At 42.5% G+C, this 21,639-nt stretch overlaps 1 protein-coding gene across 2 annotated transcripts in view; it reads right to left on the bottom strand.

Moving 5' to 3' along the window:
• Map3k3 (mitogen-activated protein kinase kinase kinase 3) overlaps positions 1–14,013 on the bottom strand; it is a 72,070-nt gene extending 58,057 nt beyond the window's left edge. The window contains exons 1-3 of one of the 2 annotated variants that reach the window (XM_011249037.3): positions 11,952–13,638; positions 1,716–1,805; positions 1,488–1,609 (exon numbers count right to left, since the gene is read on the bottom strand). In XM_011249037.3, the coding sequence (XP_011247339.1) occupies positions 1,488–1,583 (96 nt within the window). In that variant the 5' untranslated portion in view covers positions 1,584–1,609; positions 1,716–1,805; positions 11,952–13,638. Of the gene's footprint in view, positions 1–1,487; positions 1,610–1,715; positions 1,806–11,951; positions 13,639–13,666 lie in introns of those variants that run through there. The other variant, NM_011947.4, reaches the window with a different exon arrangement.
• Between the last annotated feature and the right edge of the window lie 7,626 nt (positions 14,014–21,639).

The following is a 21,639-nucleotide window of genomic DNA, read 5'->3' as shown; positions in this document are numbered from 1 at the left end:
CTCCAAACAAGATTCCTATAAAACTATCTGGGGCTATCTCTGTGCCATTTCCTGGAGTGGTCCCTTTAGGGCCTTCTCTTCACCCATTAACCGCTATCCATGCCAACAGTCCAGTTAGGAAAAGATCAGCTAACTGTAGCTGTGTTAGCAAGCATACTCCACACATAGGAAGACAGGAAGGAAAGTGAGGTCATTAGACTCAAGCCATGGGGGAGGGGACTCACTTCTGGTAAAATGTTCCTTCCCAACATGGCTTTGAATACAAGTAAATTACAGCACAAGGAAAGCCACACAATTGGACAGATTAATGTATGAAAAGTATAAGAATGAGTCCTAATTTGTTATTTCACCCAGTTCTGTAAGATACTCACAACAATAGAGGTAGCTTTCTAAACTAATCTTTTAAACATGGAAAAGTACTCCCCTTAACCTCCAGGGAACTAAATTTCTAAAGGCAGGAAATACTCTGGGAGGGTATATCTAGCAGACCACAGATAAAACAAAGTTCTAAAGTCTTATAATTTCTTTGTAACTCTGAACAGTTGATAGACAAAGTTAAATGAGAAGAGGTTAGCTAACAGGAATACCGACAGGGAGAATGCCCTGGACAAATTTTCATCAAGCGTATATACTTAGATACTACAGCCATTACACAGAGCACTAGACATCCATTAGACTTTGTGGAACCCTATCCATCCACTCTTCTTTGAAGGCCACCTTACCCAGGAAACATGATGATAAGTGACACTAGACATGAGATGATTTCATCAACACATCAATTTAAATGATAACAAAAATAGGAAATGTTTTTCTAAAGCAGCATATGACTCTCAATAAAAAGACACTCTCAAATACCCAAGCCAATAATGAGAAACAATAAAATCATTGAGCAGTGCTCTTAAAATGTTATGTGATAGCCGGGCATGGTGGTACATGTCTTTAATCCCAGCACTCGGGAGGCAGAGGCAGGTGGATTTCTGAGTTCGAGGCCAGCCTGGTCTACAAAGTGAGTTTCAGGACAGCTAGGGCTATACAGAGAAACCCTGTCTTGAAAAACCAAAACCAAAACCAAAAAAAAAAAAAAAAAAAGTTATGTGATACTTAATAAATGAATTACCCTTCCGAATTATATTTTACATAAGCTAATGTAAAAATTACTTTTTTTTCCTCAGTATACAGAAGACCTCCCAACTTATAGATCATGATCTGATCTGCCAAATAATCAGTAAAAGCAAAAGAATTACATGAATATAGATCTCATAATACAGGAAAAATTTATTCTTATTCTTCATGGATGAAATGCTATGCCAAGAACTCCAGCTCTTGGACCCATACTGGCTGCTACATATCATTAACTATTTAACAGAAGTGTGAAAGGGACCAAAGCATTCAAGCCTAGTATTACAGTACCCTTAGCTTCTCATATATTCCTCATTTAAAAACCTTCCCCAATAAATAAGGTTAAGCTCTACCAGAGCCACACGTACCTGCCTGTTTGGGTGACCTGTGTCCTTATTCTTCATGGTCTCATATCCAGACAACCGGGTTCGTCGGCTCATCTGGAGGGCCACCAGGTCCTTCATGATCGAGTCTAATGCCTCTTGTTCATCTGCATTTAAAGAGAGCATGTGGGCTTAAGATACTTCAATACAGACCAATAAAGAACTATTTCCACAAATTATACGACTAATATTCCAGGGAGTAAAATGACATACCCTGAGCCAGATGTGGTAGCACATGCCTAAATGCCCACACTTAAGAGGCAGAGGCAGAGGATCACTGTACTCCAAGTATGCAGCCAGGAACTACAGCAAGATTGTTTCAAAAGAACAAGACAGACACTGTAACTACAGTCATTTAATGGTTAAGATAATTAAGGTCAAGCTAAAGCAATCTGAATTTTAAAGTTTTCTCAATAGTCCTCCAGATTTCTAGAAATGCACTGATTGGGTCTGAGGAAATAGTTTATTCAATGCCAGAAGACTTCAACCACGAAAACCCTGAGAAGTTGGAGTAAGGAACAGCATAGCACAATACAGTTGGCTACTGAGTGGGAATATAAATTCAGCAAGCTCATCAGGGCTAGAATTGGTCCCAAACCTAGTCTTCCTTCCTTCCATCCTTCCTTCCTTCCTTCTTTCCTTCATTTTTTTTTTTAAGGCAGGGGCTCACTATGTATGTAGCTCAGGCTAGCCCAGAATATGACATCCTCCTGTCTTAGCAACCTAAGTGCGATTTTTACAGGATTGGTAACTATACCTAGCCAGACTTACTCTTTTTATTTTTTTAAAGTTTTACTTATTTATTATATGTAAGTACAGTGTAACTGTCTTCAGATACTACAGAAAAGAACGTCAGATCTCGTTACAGATGGTTGTGAGCCACCATATGGTTGCTGGGATTTGAACTCATGACCTTCAGAAGAGCAGTCGGTGCTCTTACCCCGCTGAGCCATCTCACCAGCCCTACTCTTAAAGCACTATGTGTACAAGAGGACATCTTAAAGGACCTCAGGTAGCTGCTTTGAACAGTTGTTTTACATGGCTTCTTTAAATATGGTTCTAATTACAAAGTTTACAGGCAGGTTGGCTTCTGATAGGGAGGTCAGAGGGTAGTTCTCCTGGCCAGAGCAATTCATCACCCTCAACTCACTGGCTTTACTGTAATCCCCCTGTCTGGGACACTGTGGAATACTGCGTTCTCACCCTCTGAAGACAAACTGTTCAAAATCCAGAACACAAACCAGCCCAATCTCAAGCTTTAAAATTCTCCCAGAGATCTTTGCCCCTTCAAATAACATTTAAAGGTTGAAAATAAGTGTATCTGTCGATCTGGAAGAGAACATGAGGGTAAACTGTCACACTCCCCAAATGACTCACTTGGGAACTTAGGACACACCTTTTAAAAAAGCAAGTTTAAAAAAAAAATCTCCACCCAAAGAAAGTGCCCATCTTCTGCCCTTTATTCTTGTCCCTTATAATATTAATACTCCAGAGGAAGGAAAACACAGCATGATTCTGGTCTCTTCTCCAACTCCACCTGCCTCTTACCTCTTCCTAGAATACCTCTGAAGAGACATAGGAAAGACATAGAAAAAACATAGAGAAAGATACCTATAGAGATATTTTTGTCTGTTCAGAAAAGTAAAATTAAATTTAAAACCTGCAAGAAAAAAAGGAGTAGTTTCCCATATAATTCTACTTTAAAATATATACAAAAATTATAGGTCCAGAACAGTGAGTGGTCCATGCTCTTTAACCCAAGTACTGAAGAGGCTGAAGCAGGAGGTTCTTAACTTGGACACCAACAGGACAACACAGCAAGACCCTGTCTAGAAGGAAAAAGAAAAAAAATCGAAGGGAAGACGTGTTACACATATAATTCTAGTACTCAAAAAGATTAGAAACTTTCAATAAAATAACAAATGAGGATATAGGCCCTTCGTTGACTATTTTATACTTTTTTTCTAGCAGTTTCTCTATTGGCTCTTTAGAGAAAGAGAATATGATGTAGGAAAAGTAGAGCTATCGAGAATTTGCTTGTTCTATTGTTTTTAATCTAATATCTAATAAACAAACAAAAAAGCCAGTCACGTGGCACACACCCATCACTCAGAAGCAGAGGCAGGTGGATCTTTGTGAGTTCAAGGCCAGCCTGGTCTATATAGTTCTAGGTCATCCAGAGCAACAAAGTAAGACCCTGTCTCAAAAAAAAAAAAAAAAAAAAAGGAAGAAAAAGTTTTTAAGGGCTAGAGAGATGGCTCAGTGTTAAGAACAATGGTTGTTCAGTACCCTCTTCTGGCCTCCTTCAGGAGCAAGTCAAGCAAGAGATGCACAGATATACATGAGAGCAAAACACTGAGGTGGAAACTTCTAGTTTCTTTGGAAAGTCAGTTATATCAAATAATGTTTTGCTGTGGCACACAGGTGAAAGGATGGGTGAGGAACTAAAGGAGAGGTTGAACCCTTAATAAAGTAGGTTGAGAAAAATGTATTCCTACAAAGCACCAATACACATAAAATAAAATTAAGAACAAAACAAAGCCGGGTGTGGTGGCACACGCCTTTAATCCCAGCACTTGGGAGGCAGAGGCAGGCGGATTTCTGAGTTCGTGGCCACCCTGGTCTACAAAGTGAGTTCTAGGACAGCCAGGGCTATACAGATAAACCCTGTCTCCAAAAACAAAAAACAAAAACCAAAACAAAAAACAAACAAACAAAATAGAACAAAACAAAAACAAGAACAAAGGCTGGTGTATACATGTGCAAGGCCCTGGATTTAATCCCTAGCAACACACACACACACACAACACACTCACACTGGCACTCGCACGCATGTATGCACCCTAAAGGATAGTATCTAAACTGGCTTAAATGTGACAAACACATAAATTGCCTTATATTATTAAATATACTACCTATAACAATTCATCAGGATCAATATAAGATAATAAGATTAGTACTAGATGAATGTTGTCTGAGAAGCATCCAGTAAAAAATACTAAGAGCTTACTACATGTATGGAGATTCGGGAGGATTGGGTTTTGGGGGTTTGGGAGGTAATTTTGGTTCACTTTGGAGACAGTGTAGCCCTGAGTGGACTGGAACTTGCTATGTAGACAAGGCTGGCCTCACAAAGGTCCATTTGTCTACATATCCCACGTCCAACATGCATGAAGTTTTTAGTATCAATGTTACCACTGGAAGTATTAAGAATTTCAGTGTTAAGTATTCAGTGGTAGAAAGTATCTCAGTACTTGCCTAGCATGTACAAGGCCCTACTTTCAATGTCTAGGAGAGAGGGGAAGGGAATTAGAATTTGCTATTATAAGGGTTGGTTTATCAGGTTGACAAATTTTTCTTCCAGGAGGCTAACCAATTCTCAGTGTTATTTGGTGTTCCTAGGACTAACAAGATACTAGGAGAATGGTTTGACATTCTTTCCTGAAATCTAGGACAGCTGATATAAGTGTGGCAGAGGTTTTATGAGTTGAAATTTTATGAGGACAAACATAGAACTAGAAGCAGTGACATTTTTCAGTGATGCTTCCAACTACAGACATAGATGAAGACAAGAAGGGAACTGAGTGTCTCTTTTAGGCACTGCTTCCTGGACTGAGATTTTTAACTCAATTAAAATTATCAGCATTCCCTCAGCATGAAATCCCATAAAAGCAATTCTTAAAAACAAGAGCCTTCTTAGAAGACAGCAGTCAAGAATATGAACTTTTAGTCAGAAACATCTGAGGTTAAGGAGTCCCTAAATCATGTGTTTTCCCTAAATCTCAATTTCCTCATTTGCAAAATGAGGTAATAAAGCATCATTTTAAAGAATTACTGAGATAGAGAGACGTGAAGATAGAAGAAAACTTACAAATTACTTTTCATGGTACTTAGTAACACTTTAAAAATGCTAGCTGTTACTGTCATCAATATGAAAAGGTCAGTGGAAAAAGACAGGAAGGGCTATTTAGTCTACCCTAGGGTTTAATTCATTCCTGAATTTTTATTAATGATTAACAACCATTTGCTCAACATTTATCATGCATTATACATTAGAAAGCTTTTTAAAAAGGATTTATTTTATATATTTCAGTGCATGGATACCTGCCTGGTGCCCACAAAGGCAAGAATGACGCACTTGATGGCCTAAACTGGAGTTATAGGTGGTTCTAAGCCAACAGGTGGGTACTGGGAACTGAACCCAAGTCCTTCACAAGAGCAACCAGTGCTCTTAGCTGCTGAGTTATCTCTCTAGTCCTACTTTAAAACATTTAAAAAGCAACCAGGAATGGTAAAGCCCAACTTTTATCCCAGCACTTAGAAGGCAGAGGCAGAAAATCTCTTAGAGGCTAGCCAGATCTAGTAAGCTCCAGGGCAGCTAAAACTACATAGTAAGACCCTTGTCTCATGAAAAGCAAAAAAGAGAAAAATTTAAAAGCTACTTCAGAATGTATAAACTCTTGGGGTAAAAACATAAACAAGCTGGGAGTGGTGGCCCATACCTTTAATCCTAGCAATGGGAGGCAAGGGAAGGGTAAATAAACATTGAGTTTGTGAATCTAGTTTAGTCTCCAGAAACAGTTCTAGGCTAGCCAGGGCTACACAGTTAAGACCTTGTCTCAAAAACAAATAAATTAATTTCTGAAAATAATAAATATACAAATACAATGTAATTTTAAAAAGTAGAAGTAGGTTGAAGAGACAGGGATAGTGACACACACCTGTAATCCCAGCTCTTAGGAGGCTTAAGGCAATAGTATCACAAGTATGAGACCAGCCTGGGCTATATAGTGAGACCCTGTCTCAAAATAAATAAATAAACACACATAGAGACACACAGACACACAGACACAGACACACACACACACAATTAAACCAGGTATGATGGCACATGCCTCTAAATTCAGCTTTAGGGAGTCTGAAGCAGGAAAATCCCATCAAGTTCAAGGCCTAGTCTCACAAAAACAAAGTAAACTGGTTTGGACAATATACAAACCATCATACTTAAATAAAAATGTATGAAAATATTTTTAAGAGGTGAGTAGCAAGAACTGTATATAGATGGTTTTATATAATCATTAACAGAATAAATAGTAATTAACAGAATAAAGATTCTTTCAGAAGAGCAAGCTATTTCAGCCATAGAAGAAAAAAAGTAAAGAATTTATCAAATTCTATCAAATTTTATCAAATAAGGGATAAAAAAGAAATAAAGAAAATCAGATCTTGATCAATATGCTACCAGTAAAGCATAAAAACATAAAAAGGAAGAAAATACTTGAAATTTAAAAATTAGGGTCATTTGTTGTGGCATGTCTACAATCCTAGCTTGAGAGGTAAAAACAGCAGAAGTTTAAGGATATTCTTAGCTATATGGAGAGATCCAGGCCAGCTACAAATAAATGAGAATGTGTTTCAGACAGACAGACAGACAAACAAACATGGGGTTGGAGATGCTAATTGGGTGAAGGTCCTTGCTGCCAAGACTGACCACTTGAGTTGGATCTCTAGGAACCACAGAAAGGAAGGTGAGAGTTAACTTTCAGAAGCTGTTCTCTAACCCTCTACATACATGCCACCATGGCCTAGGTATCCTGCCCCCACCCCACCCCACAAAAACACACACACAAAATGAGTAAATACATGTTATTTATAAAGAAATTTAGTAACCTAGGAAGGGTATGATGTGTATTCACAGAAAACAAGAAACCTGTGAACCAAGGATGAGAGAGGTCGGCCGTACAATAGAAGCACAGGTTGGCAAGAGGGCTTAGCAGGGAAAAGTGCTTTGCCATCAAGCATGACAAACTGAGTTTGATTCCTGAAACCCACATGGTGGTAGGCAAGAAGTGACCCCTATACAAACAATACTTTGAGCTACACACACACACACACACACACACACACACACACACACACACTGTGGCATACATGAGCATGTACCTGGTGCACACAGAAAAAGAGAGGGGGAGGGGAGGGAAACAGAGGCTCCTAAGAAACCATAAGAAAGCAGGTACCTCGTACTTGTACTTCTTCTCTTATTTCTGACTTATGGTGTGGAGCCATACACCCTCCTCCTTCCTAGCTCCAGTAGGAAGTTACTTTTCCACATTGAACTTTATCTGAAGGGTTTTTAAGGGAAGTCCCTTTTATGAGTTTTCTTGGTTAACCCAGAAGTTACAGGAAGCACCATGTCTTATAATAAACATTGTCATCCTACAGACAAACAATCTCTTTTCCACATTTACAAATCCCCAAAGTAATATTTTGTTGGTCGCAGTTTTTTAAGACAAGGTGGCCCTGGCTGTCCTGGAACTTGCTATTCAGACCAGGTTTACCACCTGCCTTTCTCCCAAGTGCTGGAATTAAAGGAGTGCTCTGCCACACCCAGTCTAAAGTAATTTCAATTTTTGTTTTCACTTAAGTAATGATGTTATTTCTTCATCTTGCCAAGGCTCTGTCTTAGCTCTGCCAGGTCATCTGATCATACTGTTCAACTCAAGAGTCTGTGCTCCAGAGTCCCTGAGTCAGATTTTACTTTCTCTTCATGACATTTCATGTATTTCCACTGCCTCTACGCTGACCATATTCAGACAAAAAAAAAATTTTCCATTATATTTTTATTGATTGTTTGGGAATCTGACAGCATGCACCCCACCACACTTACTTCCCAGTCCTCCCAGGTCTGGCCTCCTCACTGGCAAAAATAATTTACAGTAAGTATGCACAACCAAACCCCATCTTCGATCCAAAAAAATTTCTTCTTCAAGAACAAGGGTGAGGGACTCAGCCTTTAAAATCTCTTGCCATGCAAGCCTAATGCTTAGATCCACTGTGGAAGAAAAGAAGTGACTCACAAAAGCTGTCCTTTAACCTCCACATGTTGGTGCACACACACACACTCTTGCACACACACTCACACAGATAGACACACTTTTAAAAAAACATGGTTCAGCCAAGCACAGTGCATACCAGTTCATGGGCAAGTTTAGTTTGAGCCAAGTGTAGGCCACATGAGACCCAGTTTAAAAAAAAAACAACAACAACAACAGACAATGGTTGAAGCCAAGAGTGGCGACTCACATATGTAACCCTACCAACTAGGAAGCAGAGGCAGGCAGATCTCTGTGAATTCCAAGCTACGCTGCTCTACATAGTGAGCTGTAGGCCAGCCAGCTACAGGTTAAGACTGTCTCAACTCTTCTTCAAAATTTTAAAGATAATGAAAACTTTTAAAAGTACAGTATTTAATTTTTTTATTTAAAAGTTAAATATAGCCGGGCGTGGTGGCGCACACCTTTAATCCCAGCACTTGGGAGGCAGAGGCAGGCGGATTTCTGAGTTCGAGGCCAGCCTGGTCTACAGAGTGAGTTCCAGGATAGCCAGGGCTATACAGAGAAACCCTGTCTCAAAAAACCAAAAAGTTAAATGTGTATTGTTCTATTACTAGGAGATATAACAATCTACCAAAGTTAATGGCTCAAATGCATATTACAAAGTAAAGCACTGCTTGCTAGTAAGAATCAATAGAATCACCACTTTACACCCTTTGTGTGTATGCATCTGCAGGTCTTGTGCATGTGCCTCTCTAAGTCAAAGGTTGATATCAGGCATCTTCCTGTACATCTCTCCAAACTTTGGGGAACAGGATCTCTCACTCATGTAGGATGGCTGGCCAGCAGGCACCAGGAATCCTCCTGAAGACCTGCCCAGGCACAAGTCACCACGCCTGGCTTTTCACATAGGTAACAGGGATTTAAACCTCAAGTCTTCACACTTGCATAGCAAGCACCTTACTAAGCCAGCCCTTTGTCATTATATTTTAACACTTGGTGAAACTAACTTAAAAGACTAGAGACTATATTATATTACATGTGTGTTTTGTGTGTGTGTGTGTCCCAACTCTTAAAATACAGAATGGTCTCTTCTTGTGAACAATTGCACACTATCATTTTTTATTTTTCATTTATTTATCCTTAATTTTTTTGTGTACTTGTGGGTGTGCACATGAGGGGCTCACCTGTGCATATACATGTGGAGAGCAGAACACTTGGTGCGCTTTACCTTTCTGTCTTAAAATGGGGTCCCTCACTGAACTGGAAGTACACCATTTCAGCTAAGCTGGTTAGCCAAACAGGGAGCTCTCAAGAGCTACATGCCTTCTCCCCCAATGCTGGGGTTACAGGTTAAAGCCTTTCCTAGCTTTTAATGCAGATGCCACAGACTCAGACTCAGGTCTTTATGCTTGCTGGGCAAGCACTCTTACTCACTAAACTGTCTTTTCCACCCACAACTGTCATTTAAAAAAATATCAAAAGTCAGGGCTGGGAGAGATGGCTCAGCAGTTAAGAGCTCTGGCTGTTCTTCCAGAGAACAGAGGCTTAATTCCCAGCACCTACATGCCAGCTCACAACAGTATGTTATTCTAGTTTCATGGGATCTGACATCCCCTTCCAGACTGAGGGCTCCAGGCCCACATGTAGTATGTACACACACACACACATACACACACACACACACACACACACACACACTTGCAGGTAAAACACATTACACGTTAAAAGAAATAATTTAATACTACGTCAAAATTCTACACGAGACATGTATGGATGCCCTGAGATCCTGTCTCAAAAACAAGAATCAGGAGCAGGAGAGGTCATTCAGCGGGTAAGAGCTTGTCCCACTTTTCTAAAGGACCTGAGCTCAGCTCCTAGCACCCTCACCCTCATCATGCAGCTCACAACTTCCTGCAACTCCAGCTTTGATAGATCTCTCTTTTGACATTCACACAAACACATGCATATAAATAAAAATAAATCTTAAAAAAAAAAAAAAACTGTCTTCAGACACAACAGAAGAGGACATCGAATCCCATTACAGATGGTTGTAAGGGAATTGCGCTCAGGACCTCTGGAAGAGCAGTCAGTGTTCTTAACCACTGAGCCATCTCTCCAGCCCCATAAAAATAAACCCTAAAAAAGAAGGAGGAGGAGGAGGAGGAAGAGGAAGAAGAGGAGGAGGAGAACAACAACAACAAAAAGGAAAGAAAAATCAAAATCTACTCATGATATAGGCATGTTAATTTATTAAACTGTGATTCAAGATTCTCTCAAAACAGTTGTTAATCATGCTGAGCTTACTACAGTCTAGACATATTGAGACTGTTCTTAGGTTCTCCCAAAAGCCTTGGAACCATAAAAACTCAAACCTAGTTCTGTAAGTTATAATTATTACAATTCAAACCAAGTTGTCAATCCAGAACCAACCATTTTTAATCCTGTATTCAGTTCCCTAGATTCCTGTAATATTTCCAAGTCCTTACCCAGTTTTAATACATTCCCCTAAGCTTCAAGTTATATTTAGAAAAAGAACAAATAAACAAGAACAAATAAGTCCCAGGAATTATTAACAGCATTACTATAATTACTGGAGGAAATTCTAGTATGTCCAAGAAAAAAAATTTTTCAATAGTCACACAGTTTCAAAGCCAAAAAACTAAACAAAGATTTCCCACTTTTTACAAGGATAAGTTGCAGCATCCACTAGACTTTTGCTGAGGCTAACAGACAATATAAAATCTGACCTGTTTTTACTAATAAGTCAAGTTGTCAAACAGGCTTCAGTCTGGAGCATAGAACCACTCAGGAAAATATGACTATGGATTAAAGTATCTGCAGAGCAGATATGCAAATTAATTTTAGCCTCTAGTCACTGGCCTGGAGTTTAAATGTAATGAAAATATTAAGAAATTAGATTCTTCTTTATTAAATGTTTGAGTTTGTTTGTTTATTAGGTTCTGAGGAAACAGGAATTACAATAAATTTAAGAACAGCCTGGTCTACACAGCAAGTTCCAGGGTAGCTAGGACTACACAAGAAGACTATCTCAGAACAACAACAAACAACAAAAACAAAAAAGGAAGAAAGAAAGAGCTAGAGAGATGGCTTAGAAGTTAAGAAGACATACAGGGTGATCTTCCAGACAACTTGGGTTCAATTCCCAGCACACACATAGCAGCTCAAAACTGTCTGTAGCTCACACCCTCACACAGGTATACATGCAAGCAAAACACCAATGCAGATGAAATAAAAATAAATAATTTTTTAAATGTGAGAGAAAGACAGAGAGAGGAAAGCAAAGGTATTTAAGAGAATGCTAGGGACGGAGCTCAGTGACAGATGCCTGCCTAGCCTTCACAAGACTTAGGTTTGATGCCCAGCACTGGAAACACAAATACATTTAAAAAGTGACATGGGCTCAAATAAAAAGACACCATGCTCCCTGTTCTTTTTCCTTTGGGACTTTACCCACGGAGTTTCTTTCCTCCCAGCAAGGCCTTTCCGAAAACATGTTCATACACTAGCTGAAAACATCTTCAAATTTGAAAACAGGCTCTCCTCTATTTTCATACTAGATAATGAGACGTTGCCGTCATTATTGGATACTCACACACTGGTTTTACAACCAAAGTGTTCCATGTGAGGTCTGTATATCCTCAAGGGTCTCATACTCCCGTTTGCGACTTAAGGCTCACACACCGGGCAAGAAGGAAAGCGTATAAGACTATTACAATACAGGTCCATAATTCAAAGATCTAGCTTAAAGTCTGTAGCAGTAGGTAAATGTGGGGAAACAGGGAAGGATAAAAAGAATTCTGTTCCCCAATAATATATAAGGAAATATGTGCCCCATATAATAAGCATTCCATAAACATTTATTGGAATATATTGTATTAGACATGTGAATAAATAAATGTTGAAATGTAAATCCTTACTAGTTTCCTTTGGTGTCTCTCAGATGAGAGTTCTATAGAAAAAAAAATCTGAAATATAGCATGGAAAGGGAATAGAAAACCCAGCAAATGAACAAATCCTTCCCATACTGTATGAGGGGCAGTCTGATAAAGAACAAAGCAATTAACTTAAAGCCAGAGTAAGGAGTTCCACCACAATCGAGTATCTGGCCAATTTGCTACTGCACCCACAAAACCTCCTACAAAAATGACTTGACCTTGCTTTAGGGCAAAACAAACATTAGCATTTCATCTTATGGAGCACTCACACAAGCAATGAATACTTCTGCAAAGGAGACTTTCACTAAATTTCACCCCTTTCTGACTTAGAATAATACTAAATATTTTTGCAAAACCTGATTGAGACCAGGAAAATGAGCATCACAATACCTGCCCCAACTGGGGAAGCAAAATATATTTAAAATGTCACACATTCCTTAGCTAAGTCCAAGACTTTTTGATAAAGAACCAAAATTATGCAAAATATATATAAAACAGCTCAAATATTTTGTAGAAGGCATTAAAAAAACTTTTCTTAGATTACATCTTCACAGGAGAATTACAAATACTGACAAAAAGGAAATGATTTCATAGTGATCCTTTTATGTACCGAATGCCTCTTTCAAAAAGTTACATAGTTGCAGGGGTAGCGCAGGATAAATATAAAAGCCGGGTTTTTCCAAAAGTAGGGTTTGAGTTATAACCCTCAGCGCTCAAGGATTCTTAACTTCCAGTAATCTGCGAGGAGCGCAGCTCGCATTTCTCAAGCCTGCTATTGCTAACAGGGATCCGCGTCGAATAGCGTCGCAGTGGATGCCCCGCATACCCTCCCCCCGCGTCCCCCTCCCCCGCGCAGGAGAGCGCACAGAGCTCCAGAGCAAAGCCCCGGGAACTCACAGGCCAGCCTGTGTGAGCAAAGGGAAGGAAATGACACAGGCAGGAAAAAAAAAAAAAAAAAAAAGCAAATCAAGGAAAAGACACAACAGCAGCTGGGCCTGCACCAGGCTCCAGCCCCGGCCCCACACTGAGCTCCGGCTCCCCCACCCTCAAGCTCGCGCGCCAGCTCGCTGGGGACCGCAGTGGGCCGCCCGACGGGCCTCGGTCCCGCAGACCCCTCCCCGGGATACGCCGGCCGCATGCCCGGAAAGAGAGTTGCCGAGTGGGTTTGGCCGGTAGGGCACCCCCGGAGGTAGCCAGAACGGCGCCCCGATCGAGGCACCGCGGAGAGGCGAGCGGTCCGCGATCCTCAGCCCCGGGCCCGGCGAACTGTCCATGCCTTGTCAGGCGGCGGCCCAGGGTCCTCCTCCCCTCAGCCTGGGGCGGGGCGTCGCGAAGCAGCGCGGGCACAGGCCGGGGCGGTGGCGGTACTCACCCATGGTGGCGATGGCGGAGGCGGCGGTGGCGACTACAGCCCAGAAGTGTCACCTCCGCAGCCGGGGCTGCATGCCGGGGGAGCGGGCGGCGGGGACGGCAGCGGGCCTGGCTCCGCGCGGGGGCCGTGGGCTGCGCTCGGGGCCCCCGCCGCCTCCCCAGGCTCCGGCTCCGGCCGCGGCCGGGCGCTGTGGCATGAGCAGGTTGGCCCGCTACATCCCCGGCGCTCCCAGGCTCGGCCCAACCCGGCCTCGGCGGCGCCACTCGACCGGGCCGCCTGCGAGTCCTGAAGTCCAGAAGACGCTCCGACCGGCCACTGTTCTCCACCTCAGGAACGCTCCGAAAAACAAACCGCTGGGCGCGCAGCAAGCCTTGCAGCCTGTCACTCATGCCAGCATCTGCCAATCGCATGCAGCCGCTGGGCCTTGGCACTACCCCCACTCTCATTACCAGCCAATAACCAGGAGGAAGTCAGATACTCCCGCCTCCTCCTCCCCGCTCTCTCCCAACGCCCTCACTCTCATCCGCCAGCTAATCACGACGGACCAATCCCGCCTACTCTCACAGGATGCCAATGGGCGAAGTCAAGGCGATTTCCGAGGGCTGGCTAGAGCCTGCCAATCACTGAGACAGCGCCCGTCCTCTCGCGCCTAGCCAATCACGGAGAGAGCGCTGAGTACCCGCCGCGGAGTGTCGCTAGCTGGCGCTCTCAGCCTCTCTGGCCAAGGTGTGGGCTGCTCCAATCACTGCTCCGGCTTGAGGCTCCGCCCACAACCCTCTGCTCAGTTGCGGAACCCTCGGCGGGCGCGCGGGCTGGCGCCGTTCCCCTCGGCGGCTACCCCGGCCTGGCGCCTTGCAAAGTCGTCTTCTGTAGAGGCCCTCAGAAAAAGAAAACCTTCGGCCCTATGGTTGTCGGTTGTTGGCGACCTCGAGGTGCTGAGGTGTCCGGCCCCTGCTGGGGCAAAGTGTCTGGCGCGGATTGGGCAGGGAAGGTTTGGCTCGATGCTTTCAGGCTACTTGAGCTGCGCGATACCCTGAGTAGCCTCGGCTTACAGGCAGGGGGATGGTCTTGTTACTTCTCTCATCCCCCTGGGTCTCAGACCTCCGAGGCCACACCTGATACTCCGTCTTCAAAGGCTAGGCTAGTGCTGGAATGTGGGTCCCCACATTCTGAGTTCTGCTAGAGTTGCTTTTGGACAAGTTTTGCTCTTAGAATTATAAAAGCGAGACACGTTTTTAAAAGAAAACTTAAAAGTGCAGGAAAACAGAAAGAAAAGCCCTACCCTGAAGATAGTTTTATCTATTTCCTACCTAGATATGCAACGTTAGACAAAAAATAACTTCATATTGTTTTCTGGTGTGCTTACACTTTTGTGCTTCCTGTGCCACTAAATATTGTCTCAAAACAATTGTACTGGCTGTGTGATCTTTCAAAAGAGCATTGTGATTAACTTTTTCAACCTCCATTGTTTCAATAATTCATACACCCAGTCTTAAGATTCCAACTCTACCACAGTTAGTGTGGCTTCCCTTTCTCTGGAGACAGTTCCAATGACATATTTCAGATTCCAGAAAAATCTGATGCCATTTTCAGTTGTCATTTAGAAACACTTACCTTAGGAGGTGGCTTTGGAGTATCAGATCTCTTAAGGAGTGTCTTACGCAATTCTTTTTCTTCATCCCCACTCTCAACCCATACTATTAACTTTATTGTCCTCTCTCTCTCTCTCTCTCTCTCTCTCTCTCTCTCTCTCTCTCTCTCGTGTGTGTGTGTGTGTGTGTGTGTGTGTGTGTGTGTGTACGAGGTGTTTGTTGTTTGAGACAGAGTCTCTAACCTAGACTGTCCTGGAACTTTTTTTTTTGTTTTTTTGTTTTTTTGTTTTCCGAGACAGGGTTTCTCTGTAGTCCTGGAACTTCTTTGTAGTCTGGTCTGAAACTCACAGATCTATCTGCCTCTACCCCCTGAGTACTGGGATTAAAATTAAAGGCCTGTGCCACTGTATCTAACTCGTTTTTCTTCAAACTCTCAAGTCTCATATTCTCACTTGATTAAGTCCCTAATTTATGCCGGGTAATGATGGTGAACGCCTTTAATCCCAGCACTTGGAAGGTAGAGGCAGAGGCAGGCAGATTTCAGAGTTTGAGGCCAGCCTGGTCTACAGAGTGAGTTCCAGAACAGCCAGGGTTACACAGAGAAACCCTGTCTCAAACAAACAAACAAAACAAAGAAGTCCCTAATTTACTGAAGTGCCTGAAATAGAATAATCTTTTTTTTTTTTTCTGGTGAAGAAACAATAGGGAAAAACACCAGCTATTTACTAGATCCCAGCCATGTAATCTCACTTAGCCTCTCCAATGACTGAGCTAGTAAGCTTCCTCTTTCTGCCTTTCCTTCAGATGCCTTTCTTGTGAATTCGATTCCCACTGTTTGTCCCTCAGCCACTGAAGTCAAACATTTCCATGCTGCAGTTACCCTGTGTGCTGAGGATTCCAGCTCAGGCAGGTCTTGGTTCTAAGCTCCCGAGGCAACATTCCTGAGCATTCCACAGGCACCTCACATTCTACAGGTCCAAACTGAACCCATCGCTTCCCTCCACTGTTCACATTTCCTCTGCTCATCAGTTCCCCAAGGAAGACACCGAGTGATCAGGTCTCCAGTCCTTCTGCCTCTCTTTCACCCTAGCTCCGCTAGCCCAGTTCAAACCATCAACATCTCTTACTTCATTTACTTAAAGTGTATTCACACCACAGACTTTCTATCAGAAACATGATCCTAGAGAACCCTATTTACAAATATTATAACCCATCAGTTTTAAGATGAGTCAAATAGGGGCTGGAGAGAGAGCTCAGCAGTAAAGAGTGCTTGTTGCTCTTGCAGAGAAGAGAGCCCAGGTTCAGTTACCATCACCCACATTGGTCAGCTCACAGCTGCTTGTAAATCCAACTCTAGGGGATGGGCCCTCATTTCAACTCCACAAGTACCATGCATGCATGTTGTCATACACAAATATAAACCAGGCACACGCATGTACCGATCATTTAAAAAAAAAAAAAAAGAATCAAATGTGAAAGAGGTAACAAAGTATTCTCACCCCAAGTCCATGCTGCAGCCACACTAAAAATTCCTCAAATCAATCTCAACTTTTCAATCCATTCCCCGTGATGGTTTGCATATGCTCGGCCCAGGGAGTGGCACTATTAGAAGGTGTGGCCTTGTTGGAGTAGATGTGTCACTGTGGATGTGTGCTATAAGACCCTCATCCTAGCTGCCTGGAAGCCAGTATTCTGTTAGCAGCCTTCAGACGAAGATGTGGAACTCTCAGCTCTGCCTGCAACATGCCTGCCTGGATGCTGCCATGTGTCCTGCCTTGATGATAATGGACTGAACCTCTGAATCTGTCAGCCAGCCCCAATTAAATATTGTCCTTATAAGAGTTACCTTGGTCATAGTGTCTGTTCACAGCTGTAAAACCCAAACTAAGACATTCCCCTCCCTGTCTCCCTCCCCACACAGTCGTATGTGTACTATGTTCTTTGTGGTGAGTGTACTCCATTTCTGCTCCCAGTCTCAGTCCTTCTAGGGAGGATTAAGTCCTCTTAGTTCTCCACCACTCCCTCTCAAGCTGGGCTAAGGAAGGCCTTTGCTCTGCTCCAAGAGCACTTGTTCTGCTCTCATGTAAGTGCATTTTGTAAAACAGGCAGGTAAACAGAAGCTGTCAGGAAGGGGATGTAGCTCGGTGGTAAACGGTTCACCTAGAATGGGCAAGAACCTGGGTTTGCTCCCTTAGCACTGGGGGAGGGGCCACAGGTGAGCAAGGAAGAAGCTGTCCTTCAAACTGGCGTGCCAACCATCTCCTCAGTACATCTGAAATGCCTGCTGGGTGTGGTGGTGCACACATGCCTGTAATCCTAGTACTCAGGAAGCAAAAGAAGATTGCCTCAAGTTGAAAGCCAGGCCCTAGACTATATTACAAGACCTATTTGTTAGGACCATATAGCATAGCATGACACTCTGACTCAAGACTCAAAATAGCAAAGCGTGTGTGTGTGTGTGTGTGTGTGTGTGTGTGTGTGTGTGTGTGACAGAGAGAGAGAGAGAGAGAGAGAGAGAGAGAGAGAGAGAAAGAGAGAGAGAGGTGTCAAGTGGGAACACTAGTAATTGAATATAGTGTCCACATATACACCCTTAGTTATGTATTTTATCTTCCCTTTGTGGGTTGCTTTCTCTTCTTTCTTAGCACTGCGTGAAGCTTCCTTGCTGGGCCATACCTTCTCTTAGTTTTACAGTGACCGAATGCCTGTGGGTATCTGAGCCATGCCTACTTCCAGTACCAGGGACCAAAAAGTGCTGGCCCTATCTGGCAGCCCTATTATATAGTAGCTGCACACTTTCATTCTTTTCTTTCAAGTGCATGTTGCCAATGGGGCACAGCAGGAACAATAAACAATGGACAGTTTCTCTTAGGGGAGGGATCAATAGGTTTGGTTTACAAAAGAAAAATACCAGTAAACCTGTCACCTGTTTCATGAAAATTCTTTTAATTCAGAGATAAAGTAGGGTACATTTTAGATTACCTGCTGAACCAATTAATTTACTGTGTCATCAAGGAATAATATGCATATCTCATAGATCTTAAAAATTATTGGTATTTTCTCCTAAATAAAAGTAGTATTCATTTTAAAGTCATGCTGGTATACATTTATCCCAAAGAATAACTTACTTTGCAAGTAAGCAAAGGTAAAGAAAATTCATTGTAACCTCGTTTCTAAGTAGACATCCAAATAGTCACTGATCGAATGGTTAAACATGTTATGATAGAGTATTTTTAATTATTTGTATGTATGTAGGGGTGAAAGGAATATATGCATGAATTCAGGAGCCTGAGGAAGCCAGGAGTGTTTTACCTGTGTGGTGGTGTTGGGGGTAGTTTGTATGTACAAATGACCTTGAGTCCCACCTTGGCTGAGGCAGGATCTTTTTGTTGTGTACTGCTGTGTGTACACTCCAGGCTAGCTGGCCACACGTTTCTAGGGATGCTCCTGCCTCTCTCCCATCTCTTCGTAGGAGCACTGGGATTACAGTCTAGGAGCTACCACTTAGGGTTTCACCTGGGTTCTGCAGATTCAAACTCAGGTCCTTGCATTTGCACTGTACCCACCGAGCCATCTCTCCTGCACCCAACACTTCCTATTGCTAAACAGCAGTGTAGGAACCCACAGGTTGGGTACTAGCAACACCTCCACTCTGGAAGAGTCGAGTACTAAAGAGGTTAAATTCTTGTTCAAGACTGGCAGAGCCAGAATTTGTATCCTAGGCCCCACTGGCTTCAAATCCAGGGGATTTCCTGTTCAGACTTCCCAGTGGTCAGACTGTAGACACAGACCACCATTCCCAGTTACTAACTTAAAATAAGCAGGGGGACAGGTGTTTTCAGGTGAGAGTACTTGCTGCTCTTGTAGAGGACCAGAGTTCGGTTCCCTGAATCCACACTGAGCATGGCTCACAACTACCTGCACCTCTTTCTCCAAGGGAGCACGATATACTCTTCTGGTTTCCTTGGGCACCCCCCTCCACACACACATAAAGTAAACTAAGATTTTAAAATAAATAAAAATAATGTTTTTTATCATAAGCAGAAGTTACGAGAAGGAATAAAGTTAAAAGTGCTACCTATTTATTCAGTGGCTGGAAAGACTGAAGTCAAACTAGTTTGGTATTTACCACAGCATTCATGTCTGCCGGGCCCACTGGCTCTTTTTTTTTTTTTCCCCCAGATCATCTACAGAGGAGTCCATAAGAATTCAAAGAATACCTAGGAGTCAGAGCCTCCAGGAGTTTGAAGCTTTATTGTAAGCTTTCCTACAAAATTCAAAGAAAAATAACTTGGGTTGGGGAGACATGTCAGTCAGTCAGTGAGTGCTTGCCTTGCAAGCACAGGAACCTGGGTGTACTCGCCAGAATCCATGAAAAACTGCCAGGCGAGGTGGGATGCTCTTACAACCTTAGCACTGGGAAGGGTGAAATGAGAGGACCTGGAGTTCACTTACCAGCCAGTTAAACTAACTGGCCAACTCCAGAAAAATGAGAGATTCTGTTTCAAAGGTGCATGGTGTTCCTGAGACAACATAGAAAACTGTCCACTGGCTGGCCGGACACACACACACACACACACACACACACTTTTTTTTTAAAGTAATCCAACAGCATTGTAGTATTTTCACAGTTGACTGGAACCAGAGCCTTCACTGTTCTGAGTACACCAGGGCCTCGTGCACACAAGAATGCTGCTTTTCGGGCTGGTGAGATGGCTTAGTGAGTAAGAGCACCAACTGCTCTTCCAAAGGTCCTGAGTTCAAATCCCAGCAACCACATGGTGGCTCACAACCATCCATAATGAGATCTGATGCCCTCTTCTGGGGTATCTGAAGACAGCTACAGTGTACTTACATATAGTAAATAAATACATGAAAAAAAAATTTAAAAAAAAAAAAAAAAAAAAAAAAAGAATGCTGCTTTTCATTCCCCCCTCACAAGTGCTAAGATTTATACGTATGCTTTACCATGTCCAGTTTACATGATGCTAGGGATCATGTCAGAGGCTTCAGGCATCATCTGAGCTACATCCACAGCCCCACAGCAGCAGTTCTGGTAAGAGTCGATGTAAGCCAGGCTTGCTAGCACAGGCTATAGTCCTATCCACTTAGGAGGCTGGGATAGCAGGATCACAAATTCAAGACCAGTGTGGGCAACTTAGTGATATCCTGTCTCCAAAAATAAGAATGGGGCTGGAGATATAGCTCGGTGGTATCTATAGCCTTTGCTTAGCAAAGCAAAGTTAGGTTAGGTTTGATCCTAACATGTACACACATACTAGTCAAAATTGTGACAGAGCCTGTCACAAATATTTCCATCTTACCAGAAGGACAGGAGAATATAACTCTAGTGTGGCTTCAAGGCAGTGAATAACTTTGTATCACTAGGACAATGATCAAAGATAAGATGATGTAAGTCATCCAAGTCACTTAAAGGTTCATCAGAGCCAGGCGTGGTGGCTCACACATGCAATCAGCACTCCAGACACAGAGGAAGGAGGAAATTCAAGCTCAGTATCTTCTACATAACTAGGGCTATACAGTGAGATCCTGGTTTTTGTTGTTGTTGTTTAAAACACACACACACTATACCCAGACTTCCAAATGTTGTTGGTCTCCTAATTGGGAAATAATTTGATTAAGATTTTTTTAGTTTTTGGCTTTAGTTTTGGTTAATGGATTTGTTTTCTCTTGTTTTAAACCTCTGTCTAGCCTTGGAAGTTGGAATAACTGGTATACAGGGCCACACCCATCATATATTTGTTAGTTTGTTCCTTATATCTCCCCTTGGGCCAGGGATGTAGTTCAGTAGCAGAGCCTAGTGAATGTGAGACCCTGGGTCGGATCTCTACCACTGGAAAAAAAATAAACAAAAACTTCCCCTGATAAGAATAACGTGACTCTAGAAAGACAAACTCAGTAACACTAGCAGGCATGGTGAGCCACAGTTGTAGGACTCTCAGGAGAGGGTAAAGCAGGAGAATGAGTGCAAGGCCAGCCTAGGCTACAGAGTAAGACTGGCTCACTAGTCAAAATAAAATAAAACTCCAAAACAAAGCAAAAAAAAAAAAAAATCAGTGATATCACCACTCTACAGTTGCCATTCCTGAAATTCTGACAAATTTCCTCTTTCACCCTAGCCTAACATACATGTAATTTTGAATCTTTACATAATACTACATTGTAAACATTTTATGACATAAAATATTTTTATTTGATTTTTGTTTTGTTGAGGCAAGGTCTTACTATGTAGCCCTGGCTGGCCTGGAACTCTGGATGTAGACCAGGTTAAACTCTCAACAGTCCTCCTACTGCTGCATGCACTTGTGTGACAGGTGTGTGACACCATAGCCAGTTTGATAAAGTATGCTTAGAAAGGTA

The sequence above is a fragment of the Mus musculus genome, chromosome 11, assembly GCF_000001635.26.
Source record: "Mus musculus strain C57BL/6J chromosome 11, GRCm38.p6 C57BL/6J".
Classification (NCBI taxonomy): domain Eukaryota; kingdom Metazoa; phylum Chordata; class Mammalia; order Rodentia; family Muridae; genus Mus; species Mus musculus.
Note: the sequence above shows the minus strand (reverse complement) of the source record. Positions and strands in the feature narration are given on the sequence as shown.